A 17,467-nucleotide genomic window follows, 5' to 3' on the forward strand; every position below is an offset into this window, starting at 1 on the left:
AGTGTAGTATCATTATTTACAATAAACAATCGTAAAGACGATTCTAAGGTATTTTAAAATATCTAAATTTATCAGATTTTAGACAAGAATTAACATAATAAAACTATGAGAAATGATGAAAATGAACACAGAACAAATTTTTACAGGGGCAGTAAACGACAATTATTTCAAATCACTTTTATTCATTTAACGTTTTGCCACTAAGTAACAGGTTTTTTTGCATTCTTCAATTAAATTTAAAATGCAAAATTCTAGTGTTCTTCTATGAAACATAATCATGAGAGTAAGCCAAACACGAGATGAATAACATATTTTACGAAATAAAATAAACAATCTTCAAAATTGATTAGTTTGCCTGTTTTTCCCCCTGCTCTTTTACTTCCCTTATTTATCTTTTTCATTTTATTTTTTTAGTTATAAATAAATTTATGCATATTTTGGAAAAACATTGAACAGTACTAAGCAAGACTTCTAACAGCAATTGAAATACATTTAAAAGACATATCCCGGTAAAATGGAAATGTTAGTAAAAACATTTTAGGGTAAGCCTTGGCTAAATGATTTGTGAACAAGATTCCATTATTTTTGCCACCAAAAAAGCAACATGACAATTTTAAAGGTTTAATCCTCTTCTAAATATTCAAATAATTTAAAACTTTCAACTTTTTCTTTTGGAATTTATTTTTACATCAAAGAATTGATATAAAAAATATATTAGAATTCATTACTAAAGATGAAAACATGAATAAATTCAATAAAGTTCAGTTCATCAGTTTCAATAAATCAAAATAAATCAGTTGATGAAATAGAATGTATCAATGAAGGCAAATAGTTAAAATGGAGAAAATGTACGCGTCCAACATTGTACTAGATGATCCAAAATCTGGGAAAAACTTAAAGATTTAAAAAAATTAAAAAATAAAGCCATATTTTAGTTAGAATAATAACTGACATTATTAGATTACAAATATCAGCATAAATAAATTATCAAATGGAATAACAAGAATATCAAAATTGAATAAGAATGCTGCCATCTAATAGAGTATTGCAGAATTACTTTAAACGTCATCAACATAACAGTTAAGGATCAAAAAATTTTTCTACAATGGCCAACATGATTTTGAAATTTGAAGCCACAAATTTGCCTTCATATTCAAGAACTGAATCTCACTATCAATCAAGATAGCCGAGAGCATCAGACAGATAGTACAGACAGCCAGGAGTTTCTACTGATGGGACATGCAATGTTCAAGAAGATGTAGTGTTGTTTGTATGGTAGAGAAATTAAGGGAGAACGTAAAATATCTAAGAACAGAAACATAACAATATCATGGCAGTCTAATATCTCATTATTAGAAAATTCAATAAAATAACAATATCATGGCAGTCTAATATATCATTATTAGAAAATTCAATAAAATAATATCACAGCAGTCTAATATTTCATTATTAGAAAATTCAATAAAATTAAGACAATCCTAGTAAAACTTATGCAGCACTATAACAAAACAGTATTATTTTCAAACCATAAGCATGAGAGGAATTGCATACAGTCACTTTTGAGGAAACTGGAGAATCTATTGTCAAGCCAGTGCATAAAGTTTCATACAAAATCAGCAAAGAAGCAATTTCTCAGTTGATACTTTCTAATAATTAAAGCTCCTTCTTATAGTTTCTAAATACAAGATTTCCTAGATCTCCTAATTAGATATTCCTCATAATGTCTGGTTATAGAAATTCATTAAGTATTTCATAATCGCAAAGTGTCATTGTCACCACCAAAGATGAAATCTAAAAATCTGTATTAATTATAAAGTGAAAATTGTTACTTAATATTGTTTGCCTTGTTTCCAAACAGCATTGATTTATGAGCATTTGCAAGCAGATATCTTATACAATATAATATATAACTAGAAAAGCTTAATGTGCTCCTCATTAGTAGAATAAACCATTAGCAATAATGTGCTCCTCCTTTTTTAACATAAGAAATCAGGACTATATTTGTTCTGTGTGAACAGCAACTTTATTATTATTATTTTGCCTAATATACTGCCTCACTTTTAGACAATCTGGGATTTATGAATGTAGGTTATTCATTGAGAAATTGCCATATTCCAACATTAAGCTATCCAGTGTATATTCTCCTGAAACTGGACAATTAAAAATAGCAATACCTATGTAAACTAATCCTCATTAAGAGCTGCTTAAGCAGCTGTTTTCCTAAGTAGGTACATCTCATTACTGTCACAAAGAGTTTTTTTTTTTTTTTTTTTTTTTTTAAGTATTTAAACTTTTTATAGCTTTTTTTACAGTATTATTCATTTATAAATTTGGAAGTTGCCTGGAAATATCTGTAATTGCAGTCAAATAATGATACTGCTACTTACTTTCCATATGTTATCAACTAATGTTATCTATATAAAAAAAAAAAACCACCCTTTCAATTGTAAGTGTTTAGAAATTTATTGGTATTTAAACTTTCTTAAAGATTTTATACAACCAAATGAATAGTCACACATTGTTCTATAATAAAACAAAATTAAAAATTCTTATATCAAATGTTCCACTAACCTTCAAGGGAAAAGAAACAGTAGAATCAATATCATGGCAATCTATATAGAATTTGCTGTTGCTCTCCACAGGTCCATTCATACTCTTTTCCAATTCTTTACCACATAAAGACTCTTCCTCTTTGCTTGACTTTTTATCAGACTTGATTTCTTCCATTTCTATTTCAACAGGAGAATTTACTACAATAGTATTTTCAGTACTCTGCACCTTCTGACTATTAGAATTATTACCAGTAGGAATATCACTGTCACTCAAAGACTGATAATTTGAACAGGCTTTAGGGCCATTGGACTGAATTTTATTTGCCAAGTGAACAGAATCTATATCTGAGTTGCGGGTTGCTTTAGAAAGGCTCTTGCTTTTGTTCACTTCGCTTTTGGAACTATTAGTACCTGTAGATGATTGTTTATAGGACTTTTTACCACTTTTTGGAATAATTAAAGAATCTGTTTCAATTCCTGTAACTTCATCAGATGATAACGAATGTGTCCTATGTGCTTTATGGGACTTTTTAGATTTTGATAAATCTGAACTCATAAGATCTTGCAAAGACTGAGATTGATGAATGCCTTTTTGCAAGACATTTAAGTTCAAAGCACTTTTAGAACTAGAGTCATCTTTGTTCCTAGAATGTTTCTTTCTATTGTCAGAAGTCCTTAAGTAACAAGAACTAGAATTAAAAGATGAAGAATTAGTTCCAATTGTATGTTTAGAATTCCTGTGCACCGAAAACTGAGAGCTGTTTTTAAAGAGTGCAGCTTTATCAGTAGGTTCAGTATCTGTTATAGGATTGTCTGATCTTAATTGTTTCAAAAGAGCACTTTCTTGTTTTGAAGACTTGTTAAAGGTACTAGCTTCTATCATTAATTGAAGAAACTCATCTTCAGATAAGGTATTTACATCAGGTTTTGATTTCTCAGTTTTCTGCAGTAAAAAGAAAAAAAAAAAAAAATATCATTAAAATGCAAGGAGTAAAAGCACTACATTAAGTAAATTTAATATAAATGCATGAAAAAGAAAATCTGTTAAAATTATAAATAAAGCAGTAAAATACAGAAAATATAAAATTACATATTTTCAGGAGTCATTTCCAGAAAACAGAAAGCTCCATTAATAAATGAAACTTTCATAAGAACTAAATATAATTTAGCACTTTTTATGAGAAAATAATTGTGAAAATTTCTTTAAAAGTTATTCGCTAAAAACTTTTAATCTTTATTATATAAAAATCTACATTTTATTAGCTCCAATTAGAAGATTTTTTTTAATTTATACAATTTTCTATGTTTGAAGATCGAAGTCTCCAAGTAACATCCTGATACAAGACAGCAAAATCACCAACATCCAGGAAAACATAAAAGGTAATTTCCTTCATTTGTTGGGAGAGAAGTAAACTGAAGTTTCTAGCTAGCAAAGAAGAATGTTTTTGTCAGCAACATTAAACAAAATTTTTAACCAGATATAAGGGATAAAAAGAAATTCTGTAATGGCCCATCTAAATTTATAGCCAAAAAGCATCCAATGTAGAAAAATCAACATACAATACTGTCCTAATAATTTCATAAACATTTAAATCAATTATAAATTATCTTAATATAAATTTACTCCAAGAGAAAAATTCAAGTATTAATTTTCGATAAAAATTATAAATAACTATAGAAATAAACATTTTTAATACTGCAAACTGGAAAATAGACTTTTTGGTCCAAATATATATAATGGAGAGTTATGAAGTCTGTCCCAGTCCTCCCGAAAAATTGTTTACTTCACTAATTTAGACTTACCAAGGGTACATTTTATAAAAAAAAAAGTTCTTTTACTTAAAAAAAAAAAAAAAAAAAAAATACAAAAAACAGCTAGCTTTTATTTACATTGTAAAAAATTGTAACTTTTTTATGCCACAACTCCTTTATTTGAGGGAGAAATGGGACTGGATTTAAGAAAGTTAAAATTAATACTGTATTTTGAAATCTTCATCGGTGCTAGCATTTTTTTTTTTTTTTTTTAGATGCTTTTTCTTCCATGTTCATGACATTTTGAAAAGATAATACTTCATATTTTCATATGCCAATAAATCTATTGTATTGCTTATTACTTTATTATATTTTCAATAGAATTTCCTTTAACCAAACTTAAGTGGTAAACATGATTTTTGATAAAAAATATTTTTTATACGAAATGATATGAATGATTAACATTATGCACTCATATTTTATACGATACAAATATTAACAAAACATGTTTACAGATATTCGTGTTCTTAAGCAAATTTTTGAAATAAATATATTTTTAATTATTTTTTTCAGCAATTAATGGCTAGTTGGAATAATCAAAATGTATCTTGTAAGTTCTCTTGTTACTGGATTAATTTCTAACTAGATTAATATGCAAATACTTTTTTTTTCATTACTAGAATTATTCTTTAAAAAGAAATTTTACTTGCTATTATGAAAAAAAAAAAATTGAGATATTCTCAAATTATTAAGATTTTAAATTTCCAGCAAAACAAATTCTTTAAATCAAATTAGTAATAAAAAAAAACAGATTCATGTTCATGTTAATTTGCAAGTTAGAAAAAAACACTTAAAAATGAAGTAAAAAAAAATTAGTAATGACATGGGTGTTAAAAGTCAATTTTCATTTCACCAATCAGAATTATTTCTTTTCATAATAAGACTTAAAATTTAGCTCAAAACAAATCAGAACTTCCAAAGAAAATTTTTTATAATATAATTAAGGGACATTAACACAATCCAGAAAATAATTTTACTGAGATTAATACCACAGAGGCAAATAATAAAGTCTACTAAAATATTGTATGAAATATTCTTTGAAGCAGATATTAAAAATGCATTGAAATTAAATATTTTCAGTAAATAATCATTTTAATATAATAAAATTAACTATCTAAAAGCACACATGATACACATGCAAAAAAAATCTCAATATAATGCCACCTTTTTTCCAAACAATTTATAATCTGATTTTTTCCCAACTAGTTTCAAATTCAGTTAAAGAATTTAATATCTTACCTTTGATTTTCAAGAGATATTTTCTTTCTTCCAAATTTCTTCTTTCCAAAGCACAAAGCATTGCTGAATATTAGAATTTCAGAATTTTCTTATAACAATTCAACTCTGTATTTTCATTATTATTCTAGCCCTTTTTATTAAATTTTAGTTTTAAAAAATCATTTTTTCCCAGTAACTTTTTTATAGTTTGATTTACATGCAGTGATCTTTCAATTACAGTTATGAATGAATATTTTTACTATACATACATACAAAAAAAATTCCAGATGATTACTTCCTTTCATGTGTAATAAATAAAAACATGCAAGTAATGAAAAATCATTTTATTTTACAAGAACTATTAGTCTTAACCCAAATGAAATAGCCAAATTGAAATAAATATAAAAAATTGTGAATATTCAGCAATTACAAAATAATAAAAATTTTATAGGCTGCTACAGCCAAACTATATCCAAAACTACTTTGAATTAAGTAGTTACTAAAAAAAAGTGGCCAACAAACAATGAAAACATATAAAACATTACTTTAAATAAAAAATTAATAGATTCAAAAGTTGAATTCCAAATAATCAAATACATTTTAAAATTATGTACAGTTCTTTAATAAAATTTCCAAAATTGTGAAATCAGCAATATTAGCCAACTTTTATACAAATTATAACAAGCTCAACAATACAATTTTAAAAATGCAAGGTTGCAACAAGAATCAATAACTAGATGCATATTTTAGATAATATACATCTTAAAAAATAAAAGAATAAAGATGAGATAAAATCAAATATTGCCGAAGAAAAAAATAAAAGTTACAGCACTCGGAACAATTGACAGGAATTTGAAATCCTCAACACAAAAATCTTCTCTATTCTATAATAATATGCAAACGCTGTCTTGAATATATTGGATGAGACAATCTCAATCCAAAATTCAAAAAAACTGAATATCTATAATCGAAAAACAGTTCTAGAAAAGGTGGAGTGGAAATTTACAAAACATCTTCAATGAATATTTTAAAAGTATTAAAACAAGGATATTGTAAGAAAAATGCAAAGCAGAAAGAAGTTTCAAAGAATACTTATTGATCATTTTTAACAATGCTATGGAAAATAATTTATTAACATAAATTTATTAATAGAATATATATGTGTGTGTTGATTTTAATAACTAATAATGTTTGAAGAAAAATTGTGTAAATATCAGCATAAAAACATTCCTACTTGACAAAGATGTACATTTAAAATTCATATGATTGTAGTATAAATGCATGCCTCAAATACAATGGAATTTTCTTAACCGTATTTTATATTTAAATAATTCCTTTCAGAACAATTTAGTTCTGGTCTCTCCCCAAGAGTAGTAAGATAATTAAAAAAGCTTCTCTTCCCCAGTGTATTAAAATTCAGAAGGCCTTATTTTTAATGAATTATTTAATAATTCATCTTTATATAATATCTTTAATAACCAACATGGTACCATTATATTGAGATTCAAAAATAAAATCAGGCTTAAAATACACTAATACAATTACATAAATTTATATATCCATTCTAGAAGATAAATTTTGAAAACATATCATAAATACCAAGAACAAAGAAGTTTATTATACTTTCTTAAAAAACATCAAGTTAATACATTAAAAATATCACAAGCAAAATAAGAATAATTAAACAATTCAAATTCAGACTTTTTCACACTTTAATTCATATTTTTTTTAAAAATGCATGGAGCTCATTGTAACCTATGGCTGTATCATCTGCATTGAATATGTAATATAATAAAAAAAAATGCTTCTCAGAAATATATTTTAACTGCAAATCAACATTGTAAAAAATACTACCAGACATTCCCCTGGCATTTTACTAAAAATATCCATTCCAATAAAATAAATACTAAATTATAGCACTCCCCCATATATTATAGTTACTGAAACCTACTTTATTATTTAGGTTCTCACTAAAAGGTGTTAAAGGCAGTACTGAAAATATATTTTAATTTACTACCTGCTTGAGTTTTAGATTAAAAAAAATTTAATTCATATAAACATTTCACATATAAGCAGGTAATTACTTATATAAATAATGAAATCATACACAAATAATATGATTCATTTAACTGCTTTTTAATAAAAATATTGTGGATGTGAAAATAAAAATTAATATCTACAAATAAAGTAATTGAGTAAAATAACAAATAAAGTAATAAAGTATTGAAAAGACTAAGCTAAAACTATTTTCAATAATTATTTTCATTCATTTCATTAATGTAAGTTAATGCCATAAGTTCTTTGTGAAGAACATAATATTGAATCTATATAAATCAACTTTTTAATTGCATATAGAGCACTAATCAAACATAAGCAGTTAAATCTCATTTTCAAAATGATAGGTATTTGTGATTTTGAGACAGATTTCATAACCTTGAACTATAATCAAACAAGAATGGGATGCGAGCCAGTATCCACCCTCCTCCAAAATTCAACACCACTCCAACCAAAGGCAATTTTCTCCTTAAGGTCTGATTAAAAGTATAATAGTATCAATAGCATGTTACAATTATTTGATAGGATCACTTTTTGAACCTCTCTGCCCATAAAGTCAATATCTGATTGCCACATCACCACTAACAATAACAAGGTTGGTGCTTGCATAACTGGATACATGAAATAATTTAATAATAATTCATAATCAAAATCTTACCAACATAGTTGCATTCAGGCTTCAGATTATAACTAAATGTAATTTAGTATCTTCAAGCAGAGATTAAGACACACAAAAAAAAATGCTTCCTCCTTTTCCAAGGTATTGCAAAATAAAATTAAATGTGATGCTAATTATTCTCATCTTTAATAATTACATTATTCATCCATAGTAATACTACATAAGCACGATTAGAGAAACAATTGTACAGGTAGAAATGAAACACTAGTAGCTTAGTAGTAAGGAATATACTTATATACAGAAAGGAATGCTTCTAGTACAAAAATAGGAACTTACTAAATTAAGAATTATAAAAAATTACACATATTCCTATAACTGAAATCATAATTTCACTCAACGAGATTAGCAAAAATAAAAATATGTAAGGAAATTGTGATTAAAATGAATCAAATATTTTTAAGTTGGCTATCTGAAACCATAATATCTCATATTAAAAATAATAATTGTAACAATATACATGAATGCATTAAGATCAAATTCATCATTTGAAATAAATTACTTTATCGCCGTTTTTGAACACAAGACTACACTAAGCACAAATCCTGTGCAAATCGAGTGTAAGTTTTATATATATATATGAAAAGGATGTAAAAAAAAATCCAAGATCAAATGTAACAACTAATTGATTGCATACTGTTGCAAATAACATAACTGCAATATAATTTTCAGCTAAATCTTTATAGTAATGGTCATAGAAACTTGCGTACTAAAACATAAAAACAGATCTTGATATTACAGAAATATAACTTGAACTAAATTTTAGCATGAAACATTTACAAATTAGGAAATCCCAGCATATGTGAAATTTTGAAAATTTTGCATAAAAAGGTTTAGGAAGAGTTGCAAATTTTAAAGGAAATAATCTATAACTAGATATTAACATATAATAGAATGGATTTAAGGAAAACTCGTGTTTTTTTTATCAGTGATGGCATTTTTTGTTTAAAACTAGTTATTAAAATGAAATATTACAGTTTTAAATTTCTTTATCATTCTGCAATATTTTTTTACTTTAAACTTACCTTGAATTTATCAAATAAAGGGTTTTACAAGACTGAAAACTAATGCTTACTCTCACAGAAACGAAAAAAAACAATAATAGTTCTTTTGATATACACTTTAGAATATATAATAATTTATTAATTTTAAATTAAACACAAAAACGAAAAAATTCATCTAAAATCTAAAAACATCTACATTAAACAATAGATTTCCTAAATTAAAAATGATTTCAACTTAATGCATTTTTAATTAAAAAATTAGAATAATTCTTCAAAATTAAACTTACAATTCGGACATGAATAATAAATGGCAATTTAAATAAGGTAAAATTGCAAGCATCCATTTTTAAAATTGATAGAAATGTAAGGTATAAAAAATTTAAGGAATATAAATTAAAAGTATCCATATAAAATTTTATAACTAATTAAAATTCTAGTAATTTAATACTAAATATAGCTTATGAGTTCAAAATATTAATTATGATTTACAGACAGCATAAATATTAAATACAAATTAAATATATTTAGAAAAAAAAAACCTTTTTTAGACTAATTAAAAGACATACACAAAGAAATCTAAATTAGGTTTTTTACGAATTAAAAATTATGCTGTAAAAAATGCCTAATATAAAATTAAACAAACAAAAATAAATACATTATGATAGCAAAATAAGGAAAATTAAAAATTAACATTATAATCACAAGATTAAAGAGTATTTAAATGAGAACATCACATGATTATTTACATTCACAATATTTTATTTTAGTACTAACATTGAATGATTTTTTTCTATGGTGCAATATTAATTCTTAGAATTTTTTTTTTTTTTTTTAGAAATTGGGAGGGAATAAGCAGGTTTTAAAATAAACCACACAGATAAAAAAAATTTGAAACAATATAATGACCACACAAATCCATTTAATAAAACATTTACAATTAACTGAATTTGTAAACAAATAACTTCAAGTTAAATATTTTACTATACTTTTATCATTTATGAATTTCTCACAAATTTCTTGGCGAACTTTTAAAGTTTTCAGGTGTAATGGAATTTTTTTAATTAAATTCTTACGCTCAGTGAATAAAAATTACAATATTTCACTACACAAAAACAAAAAGATATTTTTATTAATATAGAAAGGTATGTAAAATTTTAAAACCTTCACAAACAAAAAAATGCATATTCATCAATAAAATAATTCATCAAATTAATACTAAAACAAAATACTATGATAAAACTAATTTATTTTTTACAATGAAATAAGAAACTATTGAGGAATAACGAAGAAATTCCGTTTCTAACTTTTGTAAACACTTGATATTTTAAATCTTTCTTTTTTTTTACAAATAATGCTATTTACTTCATATTTGTATGCATTTCTCGTGGAATTAAGTTGCTTGTAATTAGCATTTCCCCTATCATAAATGGGTCAAATTACAGGTAGCATCGAATTAGAAAAACAGAAACTGCCCACCAAAATTAACATTTGCGCTTAGAGGAAAATTGCATTGAAGAAAAGTTTTCCGATATGACTCACAAAACTTCTAAATAAATCTACTCAATTAATCGGTCATTATTTAAAACTTATCCGAATGCTTTTCATATCTTTTAAAGATTTATAAATTATAAATTGCAAATCACTATACGAAATATTTCGAAGGCAAGATACCATAGATTCATCAGTAATCGACCCTATTAGCAGGTGCACAAATATTCGATTAAGTCTTCATGAGCGTAAAGACGAAATGTAATATTTTCTTGCACTTAAGGTGTAAAATATGAGCATTTCACTATCGTTACGGATGAAAAGTGATTCAGCAGTTGTTGTTCACTTCGTAAAATACTAAGCAAATACAATAATTACAGTGTCACGTTAGAAATAATTATAAACGATTTGAAGAGAATATGAATTAAAATAGTAATTAATTAAGTTATTAATGAAATAAAGCATTGGAGAATTTTTGCATCATTATAGGGGTGTTCTTAATTAAAATAATATTGTCCTAGGCCTACGAGGTAATAAAAAAAAATTACGAAATACCTCAGAAACAGAATCGGAGTTCTTGCTAGTGTTGCATAGTTCATTATAACAATTTTTTCGCATTTCATGATTTACAGCATTTTTTGCGTGAATTTCGACAGGCGAGTTTTCTTTAGGGGAAGAGGGCTTCTCCTCCGTATCTGTACATGCTGCCATCTTGAAAACTACTAGACTGATTCTTACAAGCTAAGCGATTGGTCGAAGGATATAGAAAATAGGTTGACTCAAGTTGATTGGTAACAAAAAAAAAAAAAAAAAAAGGAAAAAAAAGGGAAGAGTTAAAAAAACTGAAAAAGAAATAAATATTGCTTTTTGTAATAAAAAATAATCATACAGAATTAGGAAACCAAGGCATTGATTTTGATTGTTTCACAGATAAAAATAAAAACAGCTGCAAACTATTTTCAAACTGGTTTCAGTATTTGAATTTCAAGTTGCTTATGATTATTTGACTGGGACTTGAGACTGAAATTATTTAAACAATACTCAAAGCCAAATTTCTACTGTTGAAACAACTAATTTTCGTTTGAATTCTATATTTAAATAAATTTTCATAATGATTTCTGCGTGATTCTTATAATAGACGCGAATGAGCTATGGCAGATATCTTCGAATGTTGAGAAAGATCCAGGGGTTGTATTTCTGGACCGCCGTAAATCATCCGGACAGATTTGCAGTGTTCTAAAACATCAAAATTACTATTTAAATTTTAATTTTATTGCTATTATTGCTTTTTAATCATTACAATAAATTTTTTGGTACTTTCCTTCCGAATGTATTGAAATAAATATTAGAGATAAACATGTTTTCAAAACTTTAAATATATATTTTAATGCATTTTAAAGTGAGAAAAGGGAAATATTGATTCCCAGTATCGAAACTATAATTATAACTATAAAAATATCTTGCATTCTGGCTTGAAGCGTTATCTCAACATTCATGCATTGATAATACAGAAAGAAGAGACGTTTGTGGCAGAAGTATGATTTCCTTTATTTTTGATGTTTACAAACATAAAAAAAAAAAAAAAAACGAGAAAAAATTGAGGAAGGAGGAACTGCTACATGAAGATGCGCAATTGTCTGTTTATATATTTTCAGTGAAAAAAATTCTATAAGTATAAGATGTATGATTTTTCTGTAATGCATTCAATATTCTGAATTTCAGACAATATCTTGGATATTGTTGCTGAGTATTTTGTGCTCATAAAGAAATCTCTTTTATAATTAAATTCTTAGTCTTCTTCTAATTATGAGTTGATCACCTGGTGAAATTTCATTCAGCTTTTAAAAAAAATCTAAGAATATTATCATATGTAAGTATGCGTAAAATACGGTATTTTAAGATTTTAGTATTAAATGATTAAATAAAATTCAAAAATTATTAACACCTCTTCGAGGTTAATATTATTCTAAATGGATGCTTATGTTTCTCACGCTTACAAGAATCGACTTAGTTATAATGCATTTTAATTTCCTCAGAGGCGGCGGCAGAGATTTGCCGACGGGGATGCAAGACAAATCCGACAGGGGGCAAGCACAATATCTCTAATTTGGCTTCAAAATAACTCATAATAATTAATTTTACATTTAATTAAAGAAAATAAAGAATTATTTAGCTCCTTTTTTATTCAGATACTGACCCTCTCTTTCATTGTTAAAAATTTGCAAAGATATTTGTAAAATAAATGTTATTCTCAGTTTCTTTTACTGACTGTAAAAATATCGCTAATATTTGAGGCTATTTTTTATGAGACTCTTGATATTTAATTGCATTGGGATCTAATTTTAGAAAAAAATATGATTATATTTTATTCTAGGTTGTAGTATATAGATAGGAACATAAATTGCGCCAGAATGGCATATCATTCTAAATGATCAAATGCATGTTCTTATCGTGGAATCTATATAAAATGAATGTTGAAAGAGAAAGTATTATAAAAGAAATTTTTTTAAAAATCTAGAATAATAAATAAAAAAATATTTGATGTTTCCTCCAAAAATAGATTTTTCAACGTAGTTCCTTACCTAAAATGTTTGTTAAGCAAGGATTGCAACAACGAGCAAAGGTGTTTCGAATCCGAGGAGATAAGTGCTCGTGCTCAACCAAATTTTACTATAGATCGGACATGAACAATATAGAATGCTGAAAAGATACAATGTTGTTGTTTCTTAAGAAGGCTGGAGAAAATATTTTCTAAATTTATGTATAAACTTACTATTTTATTATTTATTTATGCATAAACTTACTTATTTTATTTATTTCCCTTGAAAATGCATCATTACCTCAAATGCCCTTATATTATTCTAGGGATTAAAATAACAGTAATTGTCGCAAATAAGATTTGCCATCTTATTAGGAAGTTAAGTAAATTAGTATGTCAAAGGGTTAGTGTGTTATTTATGAAAATTCTAAAAATAACTATTTTAATAATCTTTTTATCAAGACATCTTTATTCAAAGTCTATTAAAAATTCAGAAACATCTGAAATTATATAGTCTTTACGGCGAACAGTAATTGAAAGAAAAAAATAATATATGAACGATACGTTTCCGATTACATAGTCATAATATTGAATGGAGAGTCTGAAAATAGGTTGTAATTTATTTATTTAACAAATTGCATACTTGGGTAAACTCTTTTAGTGTAGCTATAAAGCTATCAAACCACAAATATTTATTTATTTTTATCGTCAACTGCAGTCAGCAATATTTATTTAGAGTAATAATTGTAGCCTGATAAATTAGATTGCAAAAGAAAACAGATATTTTACCGTTAAATAAATTTAATTTACAATTTTACAAATTACTTACTTCAGTGATTTATAATGAATTCACATAATGTGGCTACAGCAAAATAACTCTTTTTAGCATGCATATTCACAAGAGTTTTTAAAAAAAAAAAAGTGTTTTATTAAATTTAGTTTAACCATTAACTAGATTTTAGTCATACTATTCTCATAGTGAAATGAATAAAATAAATTTATCAGTTCGTTACTGAGGAAGTAATAATTATATAAATAAGATGACGATAAGTTTTAGAACTTGAATTTGAATTATGAATTATGGAAAAATAATCTATCGTCTTATTCATGAATAATATAAAAGCATCAATTTCTCTAATAATTCCACTGAAGGTAATCGAAGTGATGAAATTTTTTTTTCCTTTATCTGTGATAAAACTTATCTGAAGGACAAAGATTAGTCAGGAAAAATGTGACGTCTTATTCATTGGACAACTTATTGATTATTCTACTAAATTTAGTATAAATTAAATGCTGAATGAATCTTATGACATTTAAATAAAATGACTAAGAATTTGGAATCATTGTCAACCATTCACATTGAATTCCTAGTCGATCGATCAAAGTTTTTTGACAAAATGGGATATATCTTATGTCTGTTTGTTTCTTATGGCACTTGCCACTGACAAGCCCACTGTTACGAAGACAGCGATTTAAGCCTGAGGGGGAACGTCTCTTATTTTTTATAGTAGCGCCAACTGGGGCCAAGAGTACGACTTTGCCACTCACGCATCATTCATTCGCTTGCACAACCCCTTTTTACAGGAGGGCACATTCACACATCTCACAGATAGAACAACCGTGCCCAAACCGGGACTCGAACCCGGGACGCCCAGATCACGGGGAAGACGCGCTACCCCTATGCCAGGACGCCGGCTATCTTATGTCTTATTCACATGTCGTCTTGTCGGTTATATTGCCAAAAGTAATGCAAATTAAAAACCTGATGAGCGACATTTGAATCAAATGTCTAAAAATCTGTGAATAGAATCTTCGACATTCATCGCATTCAGTTCATAGTCGGTCGTCTAAAAGTTGCCGGCAGAATGCGATATCTTATTCACTTGTCTGATATATTGCCAAATCTAGTGTAAATTATAAGCTAAATTAACGACATTTCAATCAAATGTCTGAAAATCTGCAGATTTAATGTCTTCGGCATTCACCGCATAGTCGGCCGACCAAAAATTGCCAACAAAATGAGAATATCACCTTGTTGATATCTTATTCACTTGTAACCTTGTTGGTTATATTACCAAAAGTAGTACAAATTATAAGCTTAATGGACGACATTTGTATCAGATGTCTGAAAATCTGCGAACTTAACATCTTCGACTTCCATTGCATTCAGTTCTTAGTTCGGTTTATCAAAAATTATCCGCAAAATACGGTATATTATTGGCTTACCGCCCTATTGATTATTTTGCCGAATATAGTCAAATTAGTTTAACCGTTACTGGGGATACTTCGACTGTTTACAATATATTAACTAAGGTGGATTTTAAATAATCGTATTCGATAATACGTTACTCTCTACAACCGTCCTAAAATGGTGAACACTTTTGCCGACGAAACTCTCAATCTCTTGCCGATGGGGGGGGGGCAAGAGGTTGCCGACAGGGGGGCAATTGCCTCCCTGCTACCGCCACCTCTGAATTTCCTGAGACGACACTTGTTCAACGATTCCATCTCATTAAGGGGTGAGACTTGGAAGGATGAGAGCATTTTTCCGGAATTCTTTGTTCAGATAAAGACGGTAACAACCGAACTTCAGCCATTTCCAGCTTCCATACGACAATAGCTAAAGGACATTTTAACCCTTAACAACAGATTCAATGTCCACTTGACCAGCATATTCTGCGATTTTTTGGTGGAATCGAGTTTCAAATTTAGAATCTTTCATCCTCAAACTCAAATCTTACTACATGTCAGAGTAGCGCCAAATGAAGACGAATTCAAACCATATTTTATTAGAAAAATTATATTACAAATTAATACTTTAAAAAAAAATTAATAACGATTAATAAGGAAAAAAAGGTAAGAAGATATATATATGGGTAATTAGTCTAGTTTTATAAACTAGAAACTATTCCTTTACTGCATGTTTCCAAGGCAGTATCATTTTGCTTATTTACTTGATCTAACAGAACCCACCCACTGCCTGATTCTGAGAAAATATCGAAATTTATTCGACCTATGATTGTAGCCAATAGCAAAGGATATCATGGTTATTTTTTTTAAACGGAAACGAACTGTTTGATAAGAATTAAGTAACAATTGAAAATTGTTATAAAAAATAAATTTTAGGATCAACTACTGTTTTTAACAAACCGTCTAGCAGTCTGGAATAATTTTTAGTTTAACGAGGAACCAGTCTGTGGTTGTAGTAGACTTCCTATTTTCTCATACAAGAAGTATAGATGAATTATTGTATTCGGCAAAAGTTCGAACTTAAGTTTTTGACGAATCTCCACGTTTCTCACCTCCCTGGGTTCGAAAAATGCATTTTGAGCATTATGTCTATCTGTCTGTGAAAAGGATAAGAATTAGACAACGAAATTTGGTAAAAAGAATTTCGACCAAATTTGTCTAGCTGGCTGTTCAAGTGCAAGTGAATTCGACAACTGCAAACTGCATAGAGCTAGGTAAAATATATAGTTTAGTACGCAAGTTTAACATCTAAAATAGGTATACTTATCAGATTTTGAATCAGTTTCGTTACGCAGTTAACCATCCATTCGTCTGTACTTTCCTATGCATGTAAACATCATAAAAAAACTCATAAATGCAATAACTTATATTGATGAAATTCGGTATCTTATGTTATGATAACAGCTGTGGTTTCTTATCAAATTTTGGTGTCAGTCAGTCAGAAAAAATACGTCCAAAATACATATTCTCATAATAGGTTCAGTAAAAATGCTAGATTCATGCCAAAGATCTATATTTCGTAACTATCATTTGCCAATGCCATTCAATTATTTTTGGTCTTACCCAAGGTCCACAATTTTATGCGGGGTAAGAGGGATAAGATTCTTATTGTAGACTAGCCGCCTTTGGCGACCAGCCGGTTCGCCAATCTTAATGTTCGTTAAAATTTTAATAATTAAATATTTTATGCAATTCCTACTTTAATAGCTTCTTCATCAAAATATTTTAAAACTTCAAATTTTGATAGTCATATAATTCACCCATAATATTATAAAGGCTTTCAGTCTTAACGTAATATGTATCTCTCTAATTTTCTGTTAGCTCCCGTAGAATTTATACTTTAAATTAAAGTGGAAAGGATTAATCTGCAATT

General features: G+C 27.3%; 1 protein-coding gene across 1 annotated transcript in view; it reads right to left on the reverse strand.

Moving 5' to 3' along the window:
* Positions 1–11,570, reverse strand: part of LOC129963066 (uncharacterized) — a 46,798-nt gene extending 35,228 nt beyond the window's left edge. The window contains exons 1-2 of the mRNA XM_056077098.1: positions 11,361–11,570; positions 2,572–3,495 (exon numbers count right to left, since the gene is read on the reverse strand). Coding sequence (XP_055933073.1) covers positions 2,572–3,495; positions 11,361–11,516 — 1,080 coding nt within the window. The 5' untranslated portion in view covers positions 11,517–11,570. The remainder of the gene's footprint in view (positions 1–2,571; positions 3,496–11,360) is intronic.
* Between the last annotated feature and the right edge of the window lie 5,897 nt (positions 11,571–17,467).

The sequence above is a fragment of the Argiope bruennichi genome, chromosome 3 (genome assembly GCF_947563725.1).
Source record: "Argiope bruennichi chromosome 3, qqArgBrue1.1, whole genome shotgun sequence".
Taxonomy (NCBI): Eukaryota; Metazoa; Arthropoda; class Arachnida; order Araneae; family Araneidae; genus Argiope; species Argiope bruennichi.